The 22,850-nt window shown below is 38.5% G+C and overlaps 2 protein-coding genes across 10 annotated transcripts in view; one reads left to right on the top strand and one right to left on the bottom strand.

The window, feature by feature from the left end:
- FHIT (fragile histidine triad diadenosine triphosphatase) overlaps nt 1–22,850 on the bottom strand; it is a 1,489,467-nt gene that overhangs the window by 672,169 nt on the left and 794,448 nt on the right. The gene's annotated exons all lie outside the window — the stretch shown is intronic.
- On the top strand, nt 12,417–13,432 carry LOC108303486 (WD repeat-containing protein 53). Its single transcript, XM_017527325.2, has one exon. It carries the CDS (start codon nt 12,648–12,650, stop codon nt 13,239–13,241), a length of 594 nt encoding a protein of 197 aa, XP_017382814.1. The 5' UTR covers nt 12,417–12,647; the 3' UTR covers nt 13,242–13,432.

Genomic DNA, 22,850 nt, shown 5'->3' with positions numbered 1-22,850 from the left:
AAATGCCTTTTATGTGCCAGATAATACTGCGCAATGGAGATACTGATGTAAATAGTGTAGACCCTATTCTTGCCTTCAACAGCTTCTAGTCTAGCAGAGAAGGCACATATTAATTCTGTATTTGTGTGTACCATGATCTGATCATAACTGTGATAAATGCCAGGAGAGAAATGATAGGGCTGATACAGCTCAGTCTTTGGGTGGGGAGGCTGGGTAAGGATGGGGTCAGAGAAGCATGACTGAGAAAGTGACATTGAAGCTAAGACCTAAAGAATGAAAAGGGCTTTTAAAGTTCTAGATAAAGAGAACAGCATCAAACGCAAAGAAGTTTGTCCATCTGAGACAAGGGCAGGCCAGTGTGGCTGCAGTACACAGAGCAAGACAGGATGGTGTGAGATTAGGCAGAGAATAAGCAGAGCGACCATCATAGGAGCCCAGAGGCATCTTAGGTATTTAGAGCTTTCTGTTAAAAGCAATGAGAAGCCATGAAAGGTTTTTAAAGCCAGAAATGGACATGATCAGGCTGAGTTATAAGAAGTCTCCCTAGCTCAGTGGAGAAACCACGTTTATCTGGGTGGTGGTAGGGAGACCAGCAATTATCCCGAAAACGTCCATTAACTACTGGCAAAAGCACCCCTAGAAAAACATGCAATTAAGGAGAGCAAAGTGCAACTTCATTAGAACCCCCCCGGCCTACAACATCTATGTAACCAGAATGCCATTCTGACATCCCTCCTATTTTAAACTTCTGGTTCTAACAGCTCTAGTAGAAGCCACAGAAGAATAGATTAAAGGCAGAAAGACTGGCAGCAGAAAGACAAATAAGGAGGTTTTAGCCTAGGCACTTGGTCCTGACGGTTGGGGAAGTAGAGAAAGGTCAATTCAAACGAGCTATACAGAAGACGGAATCTCTAGTACGTGGTGAATCTGGTCATTGCAATGACTACACATGTCTTTCACAAAATTAATGGTTTTGGTTCCTCTCGAAATTTGCATGACACTGGAATATGCTCGTTTATCTGAATTATTTTTCTTACATGTAACACATAAATGAGATCTGACCTTGTCAGATGCTTAAAACAGAAGAATTAAGCCAAGAAATATTTCTATCAATCTCAAGTCCTTTAGGAACTTAACAACAACAACAACAACAAAAATCTGGTAGTTTAATTATAAACAGTTCTTTCCTGATCATTTTAAAAGACCTATTGAGAATATGTGCCAGGCAAAATAGTCTAGTTTCAGTTACTTTTTGCAACCTAAAGCAGTAAGTCTCTATTTTTTAAAACAATATTTGATCACTTAGGGTGATTCAAAATGAATTTCCTCCTCTGCTAATCCAGCTCTGTAAGGTTCTACTCAATTCTATTCTATATAATTAAACAGGATTAAAAGCTTTACATTTAGGAAAGCATATCACTTAGAAAAAAACATGTTTGGGTGAATTATAGCAATAAACACTGGAGACTAAAGGTATGACCAGTGAGATTTTCCACCCTAGCATTTTTACATGCTAAGAAAATGAAGAAATACACACACACACACACACACACACACACACACACTCTAGATTGCCTACAACACAGCCTCTTAGGCAAAGCTCTGACATTTGTATAGAAGGACTTCAAGCATGGAGCTAGTGAATATGCATATTCAAGTAATAACTTGATTCTAAAACCTGTGCAGCCCAAAGTCAAGATCAAATTGCATAATCAATTTTTCCACCAGTATTTAGAATATTTTCTCAATGCTAAGATGTGATAATAGTTGTGTGGCTGTGTCTTTTTTAAAAAGTCTATTAAGTAGGAAAGACTGCTAATCACTGAACCAGCCCTTGCAGTTTTCTTTGCTGTTCTACGGTCAGTTAACAGGATATTATAAAATAATAAGAAACAGGCCAAGTTAATGCACATGATAGAGAGCTGAGTCAGAGAAGGTTTGTGCAGTATTTGGAAACTGAAAGGGCAGCAGAGGTTATGACAGTGAGAAGAGGGAGAGAGAAATGATGAAATACTTTGTTGTTGAAGAATCATTCCTTATGCTCCTTTTGCAAAAAACACTTCTGCAGTAGAAATTTTTCAGTAGTTATGAATGCCAGATTCATGATTCTTTGTACAAACATCTTAATGGAATATCAACAAGCAGAAACCCAGTAGAACTTGGTTTTATATAGTTACATTAATATTGAAAGTATAGGCTGAATGTGGTGGCTCATGCCTGTAATCCTATCACTTTGGAAGGCTGAAGCAGGTGGATTACCTGAGCTCAAGAGTTCAAGAGTGGCCTGGGGAACATGGCAAAACCCCATGTTTACAAATAAAAAAGAATTAGCTGGGTGTGGTGTAATCCAGCTACTCAGGAGGTTAAGGCACAGGAATCACTTGAACCAAAGAGGCAGAGGTTGGAGTGAGCACTCACCACTGCACTCGAACCTGGGCGACAGGGTAAGTGAGACTCTGTGTCAAAAAAATATATTCAAAGTATAAATGCCACTTACCATTTTAAAGTAGATATACACAGAGGAGTAGTAATACCATTCTATGAAGACAACAGTTTAATTGTAGTTATTTTCATATTCTACTGCTGTCTTCTGCCTGGACCATTCTCCCCCTCAATCACAAATTTTCACTGGGTCAGTGCCTACTCAGATATTATATCTAGGCTCAATCGCCTGTTCTGTAGAAAGATCTTGCCGATCTTGGCCGGCGCCGTGACTCACGCCAGTAATCCTGGCACTTTGGGAGGCCAAGGCAGGAGGATCAGGAAGTCAAGAGACCAAGATCATCCTGGCTGACATGGTGAAACCCTGTCTCTACTAAAAATACAAAAATTAGCTGGGCATGGTGGCATGCGCCTGTAGCTCCAGCTACTCAGCAGGCTGAGGCATGAGAATCGCTTGAACCTGGGAGGCGGAAGTTGCAGTGAGCCAAGATGGGCCACTGCACTCCTGCCTGGCAACAGAGCCAGACTCCATCTCAAAAAAAAAAAAAAAAAAAAAAGAGAGAGAAAGATCTTCCCATATACTATAGATGCAATGCTATCAAATAGACCTCTCTACAATGATAAAAATGTTCCAGATTTGTGTTGTCCAATATGGTAGTCATGAGTCATGTGTGACCACTAAGTACCTGAAATACAGTAGTGTGACTGAGGAAGTGAACATTTTATTATTTTTTAATTAATTCAAATTTAAATTAAATTTAAACAGCTGCATGTGGTTAGTGTTTTCTATAAAGAAGCAGAACAAGACAGCTCCTGTTCTTCTATTTCATTTATTATCTGTGTGTCCCCTTACAGGACCTGGCATATTTGCAGTTATATAGTGTTTATAATTGTTTAATATCCATCTTCCCCACTGAACTATCGAGATCTTAAGGCTAGTAACTAGGCCTGTCTTGATCCCACAAGAGCCCATACTTGACACATGGTATTTATTCAAAGAGTTGCTGACTTATTGTTTAAATAAAGCTGTTCGTTATCTTATAAATATAGTATCAGATATTAATATGTTGGCTACGTGAATACCAAAGATTCACGTTACAAGATTGGAATACTGTTTAGAAAGTGTGACCTTTCTGGAAAAGTCCAGAAAATGCCACAGAAATTATAAAAATCAGTGATAAAATATGGTTGCTACAGATTTTTCATAAACACAAACATACATACACACACACTCTCTCAAAACACAGCTGCCTTCAGCAAAAGAGTCTTGTATTTTGCTCTAAAATCTGTTCTGGCTGTGAAAATGATGACACTTCTCTGCAAAAGAAAAATTTCAATGCAAAACAAACTCACAATTTAGCTCAGGATGGTATGAAAAAGTTGACACAAAGAAGCTGTCCCTCCCTGGCTTAAATGACACATTTTATCTTTGGATTGTGGCAGCTAATTTTTAAAACCTCCTTTAAAACGTATTACCTTCTCCAGGGACACATGCTCTATAATGTTATTCTCTGCCATCTTTGAAAATGAAAGAAACATTTATTAACATAATACCATATATACAACATAGATATTTTTAATACCCCCATTGGGAAAGGCGGCATAGAGAAGTGGACAGTGTGTATAGAGATATCAGTTCCAGAAAACACTGATTATAATTCAGTAAAAAATACAGTTAGTATGTCATTGTTCAGCTGATTTGTTCATCCATCCATATATAATGTTTATCATTTCTTATTTTTCTAAAATAGTATCTTTCATCATGGAATTCACAGTATGCTAGGGAAGTTGAAAAAATACTCAGGTGAAATATAAGCTCCTAAGGAAAGCTGTGCTCAACAGAGGTATTGAGTTCATCCTAGGAGGAACCATTAATATGAAAACAGTTCTGCTTACATGCAATAGAGAAAGCCAAAACATTCCCATTAAGAATTAGTAATAAAAGGTTTTAGCGAGAACCTTTCGTTTTAATCCTGAAGTGTATCTGACTGGGACACAGGGTTTGGGGAGAGGACACAGAGGAAAACTGAATAGTACATATGTGTTGCATAAATTCATGGATTAATGATTAGGAAAATTAATGAATGGCTTAAACATATTAGAAGAAAGCTCATTTTGTAATATTCTGAAACACATGGAGCAATGTGACAGACTGACAGACTATTCTTATAAATATCCATAGTTTCCAATCAAACAGGCAAATTATGAAAAGTAATAGAAAAGCCCCCCAATTGTAACGTGTGCCTAAATTTCCTTCTTCTGATATGTGCCTAGTGTTTCAGGAGGCACTCTGCCTTGCAGATAGAGCTTACAAACCAAGATCATCAGGGTACATGTGGTACTTTCATTTCTCTTCTCACAGTAGACCTAGAGGCATTTAAATTAATCATATGGAGGTTGAAATACCAATGCCTTGGTATTTCAAAGATAATGTGCCATGTCCTATTATCATTTAGCAATAATTTAAAGAAGGAAAGTATCTTTCAAAAGTACAGAACAACCTACACACATTTAACATGCTAAACTAATATGATAAAATTATTTTACTATTATGGTAATTTCAAGATGGGTGTGATGTTTTGCTTTTTTGTCTTCTAAAAAATGAAAAATGTCTTTGAAATTGTTAGCAATGCCTGATCTTCAGACACACTGGCCATACCAGTAATGCAGGGTTCACGGTGATTACCAGTACATGAATCTGGGCCCAAAGGCCCAGCCTAGGAGGTTCATTTTGTTATCATAAAGTAAGTTGAGAAAAATCAAACATGGATTCAAAAGATAATAATAATAAAGCACTAACAAGAAGAGTACAACCTGTTGCAAGTACTACAATCAAGTAGGTGGTATACATCCCCAGTCTCTGAAGAATTGCTCATGTGCCCAGTCTAAAACTGGTTTTGTAGGCTGTGACTTTTGTCTCTGGTTGCACAATGATAAAGAATCAATTTAATCCCAGAGCAGTGAAAATGAGAGCACATTACTGCTATGGGGAGAACTGCTAAAGGTTAATTGGGTTTTAGATACTTATCCCTAATTGTTCAAGATTTTATCATAATATCAATTTCTGCATTAATGCACAGGCACCCTTAGGCCATATGAAATAGATTTCATTCTAAATTTAAATATATCCTTCCATCCTAAAAGAGAAGCATTCTTCCCAGATAATTCCCACAATCAGAATCCAACTTCCTAGATGAAGTAGGTCAAATTAACCAAATCTCCCAAAAATATTGCTTTCAGTCAGTGATGACTGAAATAGTTATCTAGTTAATCCTAATACTATAGATAATCCATGTAGATAATTTAAAACATTAATTACATATGAAAACACATTGCATGATTTTTCTTAGGGAACTATATTTTAGTAGCACTAACACTTCTATTTAAGAAATTAGAGATAGTTTTCTCTTTCCATAACTGGAACATTGAGTACTGCTGATTCAACAAGAACAAGTTTGGTATGCCATTTATTTCAGTATTCCAAGCAGATCATTACCAAAACGAAAATTACTTTAAGTATCGTTAAGCCATTAGGGCAAAGTTTTGTATAATCAGACATCTTAATAGATACTCCTATTTATTGTCACAATGAGCCACCTAGTAAGTTTTAGAGATCCATTTTTGAAAGGTAAGGAGGTATCTAGCTTTCAGAACATCTGGTATAGGAAACCCTTAAAGTACAAAATAAATGAAATTAAGGGAGACTGATATGCATTATAAAAGAATACCTAGGTTGAAAAAAAAACAAAACATCTACCTAAATATTCTTTGGCCAGTAGTATCTCTAGGGCTTCTGTGTTTTAATTTAAAATGGTGTTTAATATACAACCTTTAATGTATTCAAAAACAACAGCATCAATAATAACAGCTAAAATTTATGCAAGAGATTATGTGATCCATTCACTATTCTGGAAACTTTGTTATCTCACTTAAGCCTCACAGCAAATCCTAAAAGGTAAGTGCTGACACAGTTTGGTTGTTTGTCCCTTTCAAATTTCATGTTAAAATGTGATTCCCAATTTTGGAGGTGGGGCCTGATAGGGGATCTTAGGTCATGGGGGTGGATCTGTAGTGAATAGCTTGGACTCCTCCCCATGGAAATGAACAGGTCCTCACTCTTAGTTCACACAAGAGGCTGGTTGTTTAAACAAGCTTGGCCCTTGTCACTCTCCCTTCCTCTTGCCATGTGATCCGCTGGCTCCCTCTCTGCCTTCTGCCATCTTACTAACTTTCTTCAGGACTGTGCAGAAGCAGAAGAGATGTTGGTGCTATGCTTGTACAAACTGCAAAACCATCAACCAGACAAACCTCTTTTAATTATAAATTACCCAGTTTCAGATATTCCTTTACAGCAACACCATTGGTCTAACACAGGTGAGGTTGTTATTTTCATTTTACACTGAGGACACTGAGACTCAGAATAACATCTGAAGGTTGTACAACCTTATTGGAAAAATAAAGTACAGATTTAAAAAGAAATGGCTTACAATGAATACTGTTATAAATGTCTACATGCCTCCATACACGTCCAAGTTTAGTTGTCTCTGCATATTTTCCATCCTTTCAGACATATTTTACAAATGCAAGCCAAATATTGATTATTATCATTACCAGTTTCTAACACCCCTCAACATTTTGGCCTGGTAAGGCAGAAATAAATGGATTTTTGTTTTTCAGATGGAGTCTCACTCTATCGCCCAGGCTGGAGGGGCAGTGGTGAGATCTCGGCTCACTGCAACCTCTGCCTCCTGGGTTCAAGCAATTCTCCTGCCTCAGCCTCCCGAGTACCTGGGACCACAGGCGCATGCCACCACATCCGCTAATTTTGTATTTTTAGTAGAGATGGGGTTTCACCATGTTGGCCAAGCTGGTCTCAAACTCCTGACCTCAGACTTCAGTCTCCCAAAGTGCTGAGCCACCATGCCTGGCTGATAGATGAATATTTCTTAGACCAATTTATCCATTGTATGTTATTCTACCAGTGAATAGCTGTCTGATGTCTTGGTTTCAACAACTGGAAGCTTTGCAAGCATTTCTAAACCCCAGTAAAAGCACATCTTCTTGAGTGGCTGCCTCGTTCCACTATGCAGGCATGATGACAACCACATAACAAAAAAGCCACACACAGAGTGTTCCTAGTACTTACTGAAATGACCAAGACCTTGTAACCTTTAAAAGTCCATGATTTTAACATAACCAGATAATTCATGAATAAGACCTTGGTGCTTCATGTCACATATAAATGATTTTATATTACCCACATATTCTATTCCTGTGATTAGCTCCAAAGATGCCACCCCAATTTAGCAGAAATATGTTGCTTAGGAGGGAACATAAATAACAAACAGGCTGGGTGCAGGGGCTCACACCTGTAATCCCAGCGTTATGGGAGGCCGAGGCAAGCAGATCACCTGAGGTCAGGAGTTCCAGACCAGCCTAACCAACATGGTGAAACCCCATCTCTAAAAAATACAAAAATTAGCCAGGCATGGTGGTGGCTGTCTGTAATCCCAGCTACTTGGGAGGCTGAGGTGAGAGAACTACTTGAACCTGAGAGGTGGAGGTTGCAGTGAGTCGAGCCTGTGCCACTGCACTCCAGCCTGGGCAACAAGAGCAAAACTCCATCTCAAAACCACCACCACCACCACCACCACCAACAAAATCTCCAAACAAAAAGAGCATCGGACAAAAAATAGCAACAAGAAAACCTCACATAAGCTGTTCTACATAATATTTCTAAGAACAGGAAAGAGAACAGATTTAAAAGTATTTATCTGCGTTGACTCCCATTCTCACCTTAAAAAGTAGAGATGGATATATTTGATATTAAGCTTCTGTAAATGAGACTGTCCTACCTGTATTGTTTGTATTATCACTGGCATATACAATCACTACTCTTTCTTTTTTTTTCTATCCTCTACGTGGCTTAATACAGTGATAATGCCTCTGTAACTCTGGGTATGGTCTGTTCAGAACACCCATAGTAAACAATCCTAAATCCAAAAATGTGTCTCAAAAAATGTGTCTCAAAGGCCTAGTGCTGTGCTGTCCAATACGGGAGGTGGTAAGCACAAATACGTATTTGTATTAAAATTAAAATTAGATAAATTACAAATTCTATTCCTTGGTCACATCTCAAGTGTTCAGTAGCCACACATGGCTTAATCACTACTATACCAGCACAAATACAGTTTCAATGGACAATGTTAGCCTAGAGTATCATTTTCTAGCTTATCGTCTTGACCAGGGTTTACATCAAGACCAGCCAATGGATTGTGGCTTGCATGAATACATAATTAATTTTAATTGGCATCCTGGAATAGAAAACAAGTACAGTGATTGGAACAGCCATGTCTTATGGACCTAGAATTGAGGAGTGGCGCCCGCATATACAAAACAAAGTTCCTAAGAACTCCCATTACCATTAGTATAAAACTACAAAATACTAAAAACTCAACAAGAGTGCCACGTCTCGTAAGTTACACGTCTTTCCACGTGCCGTTTCAAAATAAGCCATGAGAGAAGTGTTTTTCTTCAGGCACCTAGAGTTAAATAAAGTCCTGAATACTATCCTTAATCACAATCTAGGTCTCATCTGAAACAAACCAATCTTCTTATTCATTAAACTGGAAAATATTCTACACATTGGTAATACAAGTAACACTGATAACTTTTTTTTAAAAGTCCGTTTTACCTACATGTGAAACTTATACTCTGAAAAATCACTTTTTATTTTGTCAAGTAAACAACTAGGCCACTGATAAAACTCCAATCTTGAGTCCATATTGTCCCCTGATAGAACAGAATAATCTAATCAGAAGTTTTTTGCCCCTACTTAGAAATTGTTTTTGGATACGGTGACTCCAATAGGGCTGTCATAAATCAAACAGGACTGTAATTCAACCTATCAAATTCAGCATCTGGTCCAGTCTGAATTTCTAAATGACAAGCACAACATGCATTTGGAATTACATAGAAAACGAGATGTCAGGCCTCTAGTTATCATTAGCAATCGTTTTCCCCAAACACTGCCTCCATCTCCTGCTTTACCACCTTTACCTTGCAGAGACCTCTGCTGATGTCATGATTATTGTCAAATCAAATTCAGCAGTACACAGCATCTATTGTCAGACTTTTGCATTTCCATTCACCAGGAAGACATGAACTCTACTTAGTAGGTAGGTTAGCCATTATCTGCTGTAATTCTAAACCATCTAAGTTACATTACTAAAATGAATTGGCATTGAAAACAGAGTGACGGAAATGTTCACTGACCGAAAAGTATGTAGGGACTGGGAGTCTCTTTTGTGCTTACTTGCCAGTGACTTCCTAGAGCTGTGATGAGGTCAAAGTAACACGGTTTATTTCATCTGTGACCACTGGGTGAGATCTCATTTTATAATGGACTTAATAATTTGCTAGTCATGGTGATGATAATATTTTTTTAAAATCACTGGAAACTTTAGTTAGATATTTCCAAATCTCTAGGGGTGATTAACAAGGGTCAGTTTTTCTACCCCAACCCCCACCCAGAAATGCTTAGCAATGTCTGATATTTTTGGTTCTCATAATTGGAGGTGAAAGTGCTCCTGGCATCTAGTAGGTACAGAACAGGGATCTTCCTAAATATACTTCAATGCTCTAGAAAACTTGCTGCAACAAAGAATTGTCCAGTCCAAAATGTCAAGAGCGCCAAGGTTAAAAAACCAGGCCCTGAAGCTGCATATGATCACTACCATTTAGATGATTATTCCGGGACTTCTATGTACATGAGCTACTTAAAAAAAAAAATCCTTTTGTCTTTCACAGATGTCAAGCTTAATCAAGTCCATGTGACCATTTAGAGAGTCAGGATGTACATGTATTACAAAAATAGTATTTTTCAACCTAAGCTGTTTTGGTATTTGTTTAACCCTTATTCATCCAGTCTCTCTAAACAACAGTAAAACTTTTAACCCATCATCAGCATTTAAATACTGTTGGGTCAAGTTCTTACTGTCAAAAAAGACATATTAAGTACAAAAAAAGCAAAACGTGACCATCTTTTACAGTGCTAAGACACTTCCGGAAAACGCTTATGTCAAAAATCGGCTTAAAATTTTGGAGATAATCTTTTTTAATAAGGATTATTACTAGTCTAATAATGACTTCTATAATATCTTAAATTTCACAACAGAGATGATGATATAAAGTAGAATTAACCGGCATTAAGATAGTCTAAGTATTAATGATATTCTTTGCCTTTGAGAGAATCCAGTTATAATTTTGAAGGTCTGATACCTTTTGCCCTAAGCAAGGTGGTAGTCATACATTTTTCTTTCTCTCACACACACTCCAGGAAAGCAAAAGCAAACACAGTAGTCAACCCCTGATAGTTTATTAGTCATTCTTGCTTTGTCACTTTATGACTACGGATTGGTCAGTAATGGACATACACAATACGTGCAAGAATAAGGCAGGCTTTCACTCACATAAAAACTGCCAACGGCCAGCCCCAATGTGAATCACTACAGAAAATAATTACAAAATCTTTTCAAAAACAAAACAAAACAAAACAAAACCAAAAACCACTGTGTTGAATCATAGTATCCCTTCAATAGATACACTACAAAGATTTCACAGAAACACTATCTATGTGAGAGATGAACAAAGCTAGGAGGTATTTTTGTGCTAGCAAAAAAAAANACCTCTGCCTCCTGGGTTCAGGCAATTCTCCTGCCTCAGCCTCCTGAGTAGCTGGGATTACAGGCACGCACCACCATGCCCAGCTAATTTTTTGTATTTTTAGTAAGGACGGTGTTTCACCATGTTGACCAGGATGGTCTCGATCTCTTGACCTCGTGATCCACCCGCCTCGGCCTCCCAAAGTGCTGGGATTACAGGCTTGAGCCACCGCGCCCGGCCAGAAAACCAAATTCTTAATAGCGTCAGCAATGGCAACCTTGCCAATTCAGATCTATGCTTTTCACTGTCTAAACAAGATCATACTATTTCCAGTGTCGGTTAAAATTATGAGTCATAATTCAGGGATGATGGTAAACTATATGGTAAAAGAAAGCTATCTGTTCTCTTTGAAAGTATTAAGAATATTTTTCTTTGCAAAATGGTTGATACAGGAAAGGAATGAATCACTAGATTATAATGTGAAACCCATTCACAAAACTATTAAAAAAAAAAAAAGTCAGGAACAACAACGAAAAGCCAAATATAATACCAGGATGTCATATTAATCAACAGACACATTTGGAATTTCTGCTCTCTCGTGTGCATTATGCTAGGCATTAGCAAAGACTGATTTAAGTCTCAAGAAACTGATAAACTAGTAGAACATGTCAATTAATAGAATAGAAACTAAATACAGGAAAGAGAAGTGGGCTGAAATAGGAAAGCTTCTTGGAGGCACCAGGACTGAACGTAAGCCCTTAGGTAATTGGGTAATGGGAAAGGAAAGGCATTCCAGATAGAAATTATATCAGTGATATTCCAGATTGAGTTTGTTTAGTCGATAGATCTTGTTACCTATAATCAGCATAGATTAAAACTAGCAAATTTCATTATCTTTGGTTTTACTTGAAGAGATGAGAGCAGAAAAACCTTTAGAAACTGGCAGCTGCTTAACAATTACACTTTAATGGGGTTTATTAATAAAAAATTATTCAGGATCAGCCAGGCATGGTGGCTCACGTCTGTAATCCCAGCACTTTGGGAGGCCGAGGTGGGCAGATCATGAGGTCAGGAGATCAAGAACATTCTGGCTAACATGGTGAAACCCCATCTCTACTAAAAAAAAAAAAAAAATGCAGAAACTTAGCCGGGCATGGTGACATGTACTTGCAATCACAGCTACTCGGGAGGCTAAGGCAGGAGAATCACTTGAACCCAGGAGGCGGAGATTACAGTGAGATTGCGCCACTGCACTCCAGCCTGGGCAACAGCGAGACTATCTCAAAAACAACAACAAAAATGGTTATTCAGGATCTTGATTTGTAAAGTCTACCTTACTGCACTCTAGTTTTAGTCCCAGGGTAGCATTCCACTGGCATGTTATGGTAGCATCTGGTTTTTTTTTTTTTAATACTGCTGGGAATGTATCATACTGCTTATTCTCAGACTATGTTAGTTTATTAGAAGCTGAATAAGCATGATAGTTGAGCAAATTGGCGAGCATTTTGTATGATCGTGTAATTTCTTCTCATGTAAAGGTGATGCTGTGGAGTCTTCAAAAAGCCCGACCTCTCTGGATTACAAATTTACAGGAGGATGAAACAGAAGAAGTGGAAGGCCCGCAATCACCTGGGCAGCTCTTAAACCCTGCTCTAGCCCACTCGATCTCTGTGGCATCGTGTGGTAATATTTTTAGTTGTGGTGCAGAAGATGGTAAGGTTCGAATATTTCGGGTGATGGGAGTTAAGTGTGAACAGGAACTGGGATTTAAGGGCCACACTTTAGGGGTTTCCCAGGTCTGCTTTCTGCCAGAATCCTATTTGCTGCTTACTGGAGGGAATGATGGGAAGATAATGTTGTGGGATGCAAGCAGTGAAATTGAGAAAAAACAGAAGAGTCCTACAAAACGTACCCACAGGAAGAAACCTAAAAAAGGAGCTTGCACCAAGCAGGGTGGAAATACTAATGCTTCAGTAACAGATGAGGAAGAACATGGCAAAATTTTACCAAAGCTAAATATTGAACATGGAGAAAAAGTGAACTGGCTCTTGGGTACAAACATAAAGGGACACCAAAATATATTAGTAGCTGATCAAACTAGTTGTATATCTGTATATCCCTTAAATGAATTTTAAATCCAATAAAAACATTGGAAGAACTGTGGCAAAACTGTTTTTTAGATCTAAAAAAGGTCCTGGTTCTTTATTTAAGCTGTTGGTTAAATGTGAAATCATACCATTCTACTATACAAATTTTTAAGATATTTGAACAAAAGATAATTGGATAATACTTTATAGAGTAAATGATATATTAAAGTTTGGAGGAAGAGAATGACTATTTATTGTGTACCGTGTACCAGCCATTTTACATATATTTCATTTCTTGTTCCAGATCAATGAAGTGATTTCTCCTATTTTAGTGCCATAGGAATTAAGACTTAGAGATGTTCTAATTGCACAGTAATAGGTGGGCATGGCCTTCTAAGCAAAAAAAAAAACTATTATTACAGCAAAGAAAAATGAAGAGATACATTGCTAACACAACAGACTTTTGTTGCAACTGAAAAGAAAAAAATGCGTGCAAAATAGCATTTTCTGTATGCCCGTCACCTTGCCTATGCCTGGGGTCTCACTCTGAAATCTACTAGATTCAACAACTTAAGATGCAACTGAAATAATAATATCTATTCCACCAGATTAAATACAAGGCAGCAGTAAATGTTATGACCATCAGTCAATGGTCTATTGTGGGGAAGCTTCCACTGTGGATTAAGTTCTCAAGTACTCAAAAACTTTTAAATATGCCTTACATCACCCACAAAATGCAGTATATATGGCTTTGTATATACAACTCTTAAGCATATAAATATACATAAAGTGCAGGAAATCAAAAGCAGCGTTTTGTGAAAACTTTATTTCACAGCACTTGTTACTACTAATTAGACATAAAGGTGCAAAATAAAAGAATTAAGAGAAAGGAAATAGCAACTTTGAACAATCATATAAATCATTTTATATGTTAGTTATCCTTAGAGTATGAATACTATAATTCTGAGTTAAACATTCATATAATACAATTTTTTAAAGCTGAACCAGGGTCTTGCTTTGTCACCCAGTCTAGATAGAGTGCAATGACACGACCATGGCTCGCTGCAGCCATGACCTCCCAGGCTCAACGGATCCTCCTGCCTCAGCCATCTGAGTAGCTGCGAATGCAGGTGTGCACCTCCATACCCAGCTAAATTCTTTTTTGGTAGAGAAAGCACGGTCCCTGCTTGCAGGGAGAATGCAGATTCGTGTGGGAGACATGAAAGAATAAATAGGCCAGGCATGGTAACCATTTAGAGAGTCAGGGCACACATCTATTATAAAAATAGTATTTTTCAACCTAGGGTCTTCTGGTATTTGTTTAATCCTTATTCATCCAGTCTCTCTAAACAATAGTAAAACTTTTAACCCATCACCAGCATTTAAATATTGTTGAGTCAAGTTCTCACTGTCAAAAAAGACATAATAATTATTTAAAAAAAGCAAAATCTGACCATCTTTTCAGTGCTAAGACACTTCCAGAAAATGCTTATGTCAAAAACTCACATAGATAGTGTTTCTGCTAAACTACATTGCCTAGAGTGGTTTTGAACTCATGAACTCAAGGGATTCTCTTGCCTCAGTCTCCCCAAATGCTGGAATGACAGGTGTGAGCTACCGTGCCTGGTCATATAAGAATTTAGAGTATTACTCTAAGAGATTAACCCTGCCCTGGGGAATATATGTCAAAAGTTGGGAATATCTTTCCTAGGTGAAATAATAGAAATAACTAACTCTTTCGTGATGACTTCATGTAGCAGGTGCTTCTCTGAGTGCCATATACATGGTAACTGATCCACAGGTTATGTTAGAGGAAATTGAAGCATAGGGCAAGTAAATAACAGAGCCACACAGCAACCACGTGGAAGAATAAAGATTTCTTCAAGATTTGAGCCCCGGAAGTATGGTTCCATAGTCTACTCACTGGTCTCTTGTGTCACTGAAAAATTCCCTCCTTCTCTGTCTTGTCACTCCTCCTCCCACCCACCGACTACAACTGTATAGTGAGGATCTTAAGCCTGAGATCCTGTGAGCTGCAACCATCATCTGTGAGCTGCACATTTTTTGAGGAATTATCTTTCTGGCAGCACATTTGAGGGATTCAAGGACTTAGAACAACATGAAACAATTCAGCAATAATGACAAGGCAATGACTATTGAAGTGCAGCCTCACCTCACAGTATCTATAAAAGCATCTATGGTTATTACACCATTCATTTGTCCCTCTTCCTATACTCTGTCATTGTTTCAATAGAAACCTCTGACTGCCCTGATACTCTCATATATACCCAGAGGACAAAGTTGGGGCATGTTCTGGTAAACAGCAATCTGTCTGCATGCTGGTATGACCTCACACTCCACTTCTGACTTCTTCTCTAAGCAATTTCTTCTGTTCTATGTGCTGCTATACTCATAGCACACATGGCTCAAAACCACTAGTCTAATCCCAGTACTCTACCTGCAATAAGAGCAGTATCTAACAAAGCAAGCAACCTACACTCTCATTTGCAAAGGGCCTACTGTGTGTGTGTTCCAGGCAGTATGTGGCAGTTGCTGACCACTTGATATGCATGAACTGATCTTTAAAGCAGAACTATCTCCATTACAGCATCAACACAGTGAAGGCTCAGAGCAGACAAACAACTGGTGGTCCACAATCCCACAGACTATTAGGATTGAAGCTGGAATTCTAATCTGGTCTGCTGTTGAAAGTCCCTTCTTGGCAATATTTCTCTTTCTCCTCCTTTGCCTAAGGAAATCCTAGTTGCTATTATTTTTGAGGTGGAGTTTCACTCTTCTTGCCCAAGCTAGAGTGCAATGGTGCGATCTCAGCTCACTGCAACCTTCGCCTTCAGAGTTCAAGCAATTCTCCTCCCTCAGCCTCCCAAGTAACTGGGATTACAGGCGCCTGCCACTACACCCAGCTAATGTTTTTTTTGTATTTTTAGTAGAGATGGGGTTTCACCATGTTGGCCAGGCTGGTCTGGAACTCCTGACCTCAGGTGATCCGCCCTCCTCAACCTCCCGAAGTGTTGGGACTACAGGCGTAAGCCACCGTGCCTGGTATTGATATGATGGTATTGATATGATGAATAACTCACCTCAACTGTACTTCAGATAGCCTTCTGCAAAAGGCAAGTCTCTTGAGTTAAAAAGCCCTGGCCGGGCATGGTAGCTTATGCCTATAATCCCAGCACTTTGGGAAGCTGAGGCAGGCAGATTGCTCCAGTTTAGAAATATGAAACCAGCCTGGGCAACATGGCAAAATCCTGTCTCTACAAAAAAATGCAAAAATTAGCAGGGCCTGGCGGGCGCATGCCTGTAGACCCAGCTGCTCAGGAAATTGAGGTGACAGGATCATGAGCCCAGGAGGTGGAGTGAGCAGCGATCACGCCACTGCACTCCAGCCTGGGTGACAGAGAGACCCAATCTCAAAACAAAACAAAACAAAACAAAACAAAATCACCACACAAGCCATAACCCTAACATCCAGATCTGGGAAGACAGAAAATATTTTTAAATCTCTCATATATATATATATATATATATATGCATTCATATATTACTACTTCCCTTTTTGTGTTACTGAAGTCTTCAGGTAATCACACAGCTCTCTGTACATGCCAGCTCTTATGCTCCAAGTTTCCATGCAGCATCTCATGGAATTGTCCCAACAACTCCATGGCTAGGGACTAATGTCATCTGTATTTGACAGACAAGGAGGCTGTGGTACTGAGGGCTCACAAAGTCAGCACAGTGGAGAAGGCAGGATGCAAATCAGACATCCATTCCTGGAGCCCACATTTCTTTGAACATGAAGCCTGTCTATCCCTCCAGCACCACCCTGTATACTTTGGGACAGCCTGGTGTTGGCTGGCTGTAAGTTCCTGAGAATTATCCTAATTGCTATTGGACTGGAATGGTACCTTCCTTATTACAGGCACTCAACTCAGTAATGCATGTGCATTCTCGAATTGGTTTTCCATATAGGTGGTTCACGAAGTATGGTCCCTCGGCATCACTTGGGAGTGTCTTAGAAATGCGTATTCTGAGGTCTTATCCCAGACTTGTTATATTAGAAACTCTGGAGCAAGAGCTTACCTGCCTGTGATTTAATAAGTCCTCCAGGTAACTCTGATGCATGCTAAAGTTTGAGACTTACTACCCTGCATGATATTTACAGGAGGTTTTAGGTAATGGTCCCTTTGAAGACTAACTGTCAGAAATAGAAGATAGAAAATGTGCAGTAAGGCATTTTGCTTCAGTAACACCCAAAGGCACATTCTGTCTGTAACTCCTCACTCTGTCATCTGTCCTTACATGTAGGCTTTCTGCTTATACACTCCAAATTACAACTACCTAATGGCTTCTAAAATGAGTGTCTGGCTTGGTAGATTTTTAAATGCTATGAGAGAATATCTGTTTCAGGATTTAGCTTGTCCAATGAATGGAAGAGAGGCAGGGCCACAGGTGACCCATCACTTCACCTGAAAGAGCAAATTAATTACCCCTCAACATAAGTATCATATTTATGTGCCAAGTATGGTCTATAATGAGGTCTTTACCACGTAACCATATTTCAAGCCATTGTTCACTTAAGTAAACACATTTTAATCACTGTCATTTCATTATTTATTCTCTAGCCTACTATACATCTGTCAGAAGAAACAGCTTGTGTTTGACTGATTGTCATCTCCTTCTATCTTTCCTGCATCATATATAACCCACCCTTCACCTCCATGTTTTCCCCCAGCTGAACTCAAGCACTACACAAGCTCTTGGGGACTTAGAGGCAAGTGTGATGGCTAACCATCCCTAAGAGTCTGCAAAGCCTTTCATCGGCTCCTCTGAGAGGGCTTTTCACACATTTTTTTCAGTTTCTCTCTCTGCTGCAATCTCTCTGTTGCAAAACTGTTGTTGATGAAGTGACATTTATCTAAGCATTGTCACTTTGAAGAATACCAAAGAAAGAAAATAAAAATCAATGTAATTGCAAGCTAACAACCTCAAATTTTATTCACTTGTTCCAATTTGTCAAATGAAAATAATTTGTTTAGCTGAGTAAGAATATATGGTTATCAATATATGGATATCAATTTGCAAAGCTTAATTTCAAAATCTTGATTTTAATATTAAAAAGGAGAAAAGAAAAGCATTTAGTCCAATGTTCCTTAGAGAACTCTAGCTATAGACATGTACTGCATAACAACATTTCAATGACAGATTACATATATGACAGTGGTCCCTTAAGATTGTAAAGGAGCTAAAAAATAAATAAATAAATAAAAACCCTATCATCTAGTATTTACTACACAGTACTTTTAATCATTATTTTAGAATCTACTTCTTCCATTTATACAAGATAAATAGAACTGTAAAATGACCTCAGGCAGGTCCTTCAGGAAGTGTTCCAGAAGAAGGCATTGTTATCATAGGAGATGACAGCTCTATGCTTGTTACTCTCCCTAAAGACCTTCCAGTGGGGTAAGATGTGGAGGTGGAAGACAGTGATACTGATAATCCTGACCTGCTGCAGGCCTAGGCTGAAGTGTGTGTTTGTGTCTTTGTCTGTAATAAAAAAAACTTTAAATAGAAAAAAAATTAATATTTAAAAATAAAAAAGAACCTTACAGAATAAGGATATAAAGATCGAAAATATTTGTACATGGCTATACAATGTGCTTTATGCTAAATGCTATTACAAGAGTGTCAGAAAGCTAAATTTTTTTTAAGTTTATAGAGTAAAAAAGTTACAATAGGCTGGCACAGTGCCTCATGCCCATAATCCCAGCACTTTGAGAGGCTGAATTGGGAGGATCACTTGAGGGCAGGAGCTTGAGACCAGCCTGGGCAACATGGTGAAATCTTGTATGTACTACAAATACAAAAATTAGCCAGGTGTGGTGGGATACGACTGTGGTTCTACCTATGCAGGAGGCTGAGGGATGAGAGTTGCTTGAACTCAAGAGGAAGAGGGTACAGTGAGGGGAGAGCACACCATGGCACTTCACCCTGGGCAGCAGAGTGAGACTTTCTCCAAAAAAAAAAAAAAAAAAAAAAAAAAAAAACACTACAATAAGCTGAGATTATTGAAGTAAGAAAAATATTTTTTAAATTATTTTTATTTTATTTTTTAGAGACAAGGTCTTGCCCTTCAAGCCCAGGCTGGTCTTAAACTCCCAGCCTCAAGCAATCCTCCTGCTTCATCCATATTTTTAAAGAAATTTGGCACAGCCTAAGTGTACAGTGTTTATAAAGTCTACAGTAGCCTACCGTAGTATCTCAGGCATTCACATGCACTCGTCACTCATGTATTGACTCATCCAGAGCAACTTCCAGTCCCACAAGCTCCATTCATGGTAAGTGCCTTGTACAGGTCTACCATGTTTTACTTCTTATACTGTATTTTTACAGTACCTTTTCCTTATTTAGATACACAAATACTTACCACTGTGTTATAGCTGCATACAATATTCAGTACAATAATATACCATACGAGTTTACAGCTAAGGATCAATAGGCTACACTGTATAACCTACATGTGCAGTAGGCTACACCCGTCTAGATTTGTGTTAAGTATGATATTCATACAACGATGAAATCACGCAAGGACACATTTACCACAATGTATCCTTTCATTAAGTGACACATGACTATATTCATAAAAATCTTGAGATTGAGGGGTTGCCTGATAATCATTATAGTATGTATCAAAATGCATGTTAAGCCAAATGCTTATTAAACTCTTGGCTGCTGCCTTTCCTTAATGTTTTTTTTTTTCTTTTTTAAATTTTAATTACTCTTTGCAACAAAAGGTGGCACTGAAACAAGGTATCATTTATGATCAACTCAGAACAGAGATTACTTAGTATTGTATTATGTGGAAGCTTCCAAAAGTTCATGAGACTGTGTGTTCCAAAACGCTATGCATACATTGAAAACTTTTCTTTCACCTAAATTCATACTAACTTGTTATAACATGTCTGAGTAGAATCTAGTTTGAGGCACTAAGAAGATTTGAAAAGAGTTTGAAATGAGCCCCTATCAGAGCAACATGAATTCTGCTAACGTTGAGGCAAGAACAAGCATCAACTTTAAGGTGAAGCTTGGCTGGACGAATGGCAAAGTCACTGATGCTTCACGAAACGCTTATACTGACAATGCCCAAAAGAAACCAGCAATTTACAAATGGATAAATCATTATAAAAACAGATGACACAATGTGGATTATGCAGCCTACAGTGGCAGACTATAAACATCAGTTTCCAAGGAAAAAATTCACCTTGTTCGTGCTTTAATTGAAGAGGAACAAGAACTGATGATTAACAGCAGAAATAGGCAACATCATAGACATCTCAACTGACTGAAAAACTAAAGTTGAACATACTTTCCACTCAGTAGGTGCCAAAACTCTTGCACACAGATCAGCTGCAGACAAGAGCTTTCTATTGAAATTTTAAACAAATGAGATTAATGTCCTGAAGCATTCCTATGAAGAACTGTAACAGATGGAACGTGGCTTTACGGGTACGATCCTGAAGACAAAGCATAATTATAGCAGTGGCTGGCTACCAAGAGGTGGAGGTGGTCCAGTCAAAGCAAAAGTGGACTTGTCAAAAGCAAAAGTCATGCGAAAAATTTTTTTGGGATGCTCAAGGCATTTTGCTTGTTGACTTTCTGGAGGGCCAAAGAATGCTAACTTCTGCTTATTATGGGAGTCTTTTGGGAATGGTGGCCAAAGCTTTAGCAGAGAAACAGAGAATCTTCATCAGAAAGCACTTCTCCACCATGACAATGCTCCTGTTCATTCTTCTCATTAAAGGAGGACAATTTTGTGAGAATTTTGATGGAAAATCTTTAGGTATCCACCTTCCAGTCTCAACTTGTCTTTTTCTGACTTCATTTTGTTTCCTAATTTTAAAAAGTCTATAACAGGCACACATTTTTCTTCAGTTAATAATATAAGCAAGATTGCACTGACCCTCATTTCTTTAGGGATGGACTAAATGGCTGGTATTATTGCTTACAAAAGTGTCTTAAACTTCAAGGATTTATGTTTAGGAAACAAAGATTTAAAAAAACCTCTTTATCTTTCTTTTTTGAGACAGAGTCTTGCTCTGTCACCCAGGCTGGAGTGCAGTGGCACAATCTTGGCTCACTGCAACCTCTGCCTCCTGGGTTCAAGCAATTCTCCAGCCCCAGCCTCCAGAGTAGCTGGGATTACAGGCGCATGCCACTATACCCAGCTAAGTTTTGTATTTTTAGTAGAGACAAGGTTTCACCATGTTGGCCAGGATGGTCTTGATCTCCTGACTTCATGATCTGTCTGCCTTGGTGTCCCAAAGTGCTGGGATTACAAGGTGTGAGCCACTGCACCCGGCCAAAATATTTTATCTTTCTATTCTATTTTCCACCAACATTTTGAAGTTCTCTTGTTCTATCCTCAAACTTTGTGTACTAATTGAAAAAAATGTATATATATATTTGTAAAATTATTTATAATTTTACATGTAATTTATATAATTATATATTTTACATGTAATTTATATAATTATATATAATTTTACATGTTTTATACACACACACACACACACACACACACTTTTACAAAGGAAATAATTGAAGACCAATTTCTTCTAAGTGACTTAATAAAAGCTGACCAAATAAGAGAGCCTTCGTCACGCACTGTAGAATCCTTCCATTGAAGAATGTAGACAACAAACTTCACAGCTAAGGTCAAAACTGGTGGCTGCTCTCCAACAAATTTTATTTGTCCCCATGTTTTTTTTAAATTTAAATAAATTGTCAACTTTAAAAATTCAAGATCTTGCATCTAAATATCTGGATTTCCATTACCTCTTGAAAAAAATGAGGCCTCTGGCAACCATGCACTCTTATCCCCACATGGCAATGATTGTGGAGTACTAAGTAATAATGCCACCTATGCCAGGCTTGGATCCTCCAGGTCTCCACCTGGCTGGCTTCAGTCCAGTCAAGTTCTCTGTCTGGCTCCTGTGGGGCCTCTGCATTTGCCACCCTGCTGTGTTTTCAGCAGTAATTGCAAGAGAGTTCTCTTGTTCCCAGCTTTTGTTCCCATCCAGGAAGATGTCTAAGGAAAGCAGGACCAAATGCAAGCCTGGAGCATGAACGGGGAAGAAAATAGGTAGGAGGGGAAAAGAAGAGTCTCTCAGGATAGGCTTATGGTGTGAGCAAAGCCTAAGGGGTGAGGGTCAGGGGAAAGATGTGTAACAGTAAAACGGTGAAGGTACTGATTTGACTGGGTCAGAGGTGTAGGAATGGGAATGGCAGGTGAAAACCTTCAGAAATTGATTTAAGAGAGGTTAAGGAGAGCCCAGAGGGCTAATCCAAGGAGTTTCTGGGACATTTCCTAAGTTCTTAACTTTCTATTGAGAAACAGATCAACCCACTCTATGTGCAATTTCAGGGAAGTTAAGTGCCCACATAAAGCCTCAGCAGCACCATCCTGGTCAATATGGTGAAACCCTGTCTCTACTAAAGATACAAAAAAAATTAGCTGGGCATGGCTAAGGCAGGAGAATTGCTTGAACCCAGGAGACGGAGGTTGCAGTGAGCCGAGATCATGCCATTGCATTCCAGCCTGGATAACAAGAGCAAAACTCCATCTCAAAAAAAAAA

This window comes from Cebus imitator, unplaced genomic scaffold (assembly GCF_001604975.1).
Source record: "Cebus imitator isolate Cc_AM_T3 unplaced genomic scaffold, Cebus_imitator-1.0 Scaffold48, whole genome shotgun sequence".
In the NCBI taxonomy this organism is placed as follows: Eukaryota; Metazoa; Chordata; class Mammalia; order Primates; family Cebidae; genus Cebus; species Cebus imitator.
The sequence above is the reverse complement of the archived record's forward strand: the minus strand, read 5'-3'. Positions and strand labels throughout refer to the sequence as shown.

Excerpts from the sequence above, each read along its gene's own strand:
- LOC108303486 (XM_017527325.2), top strand. The coding sequence starts at position 12,648 with ATGCTGTGGAGTCTTCAAAAAGCCCGACCTCTCTGGATTACAAATTTA.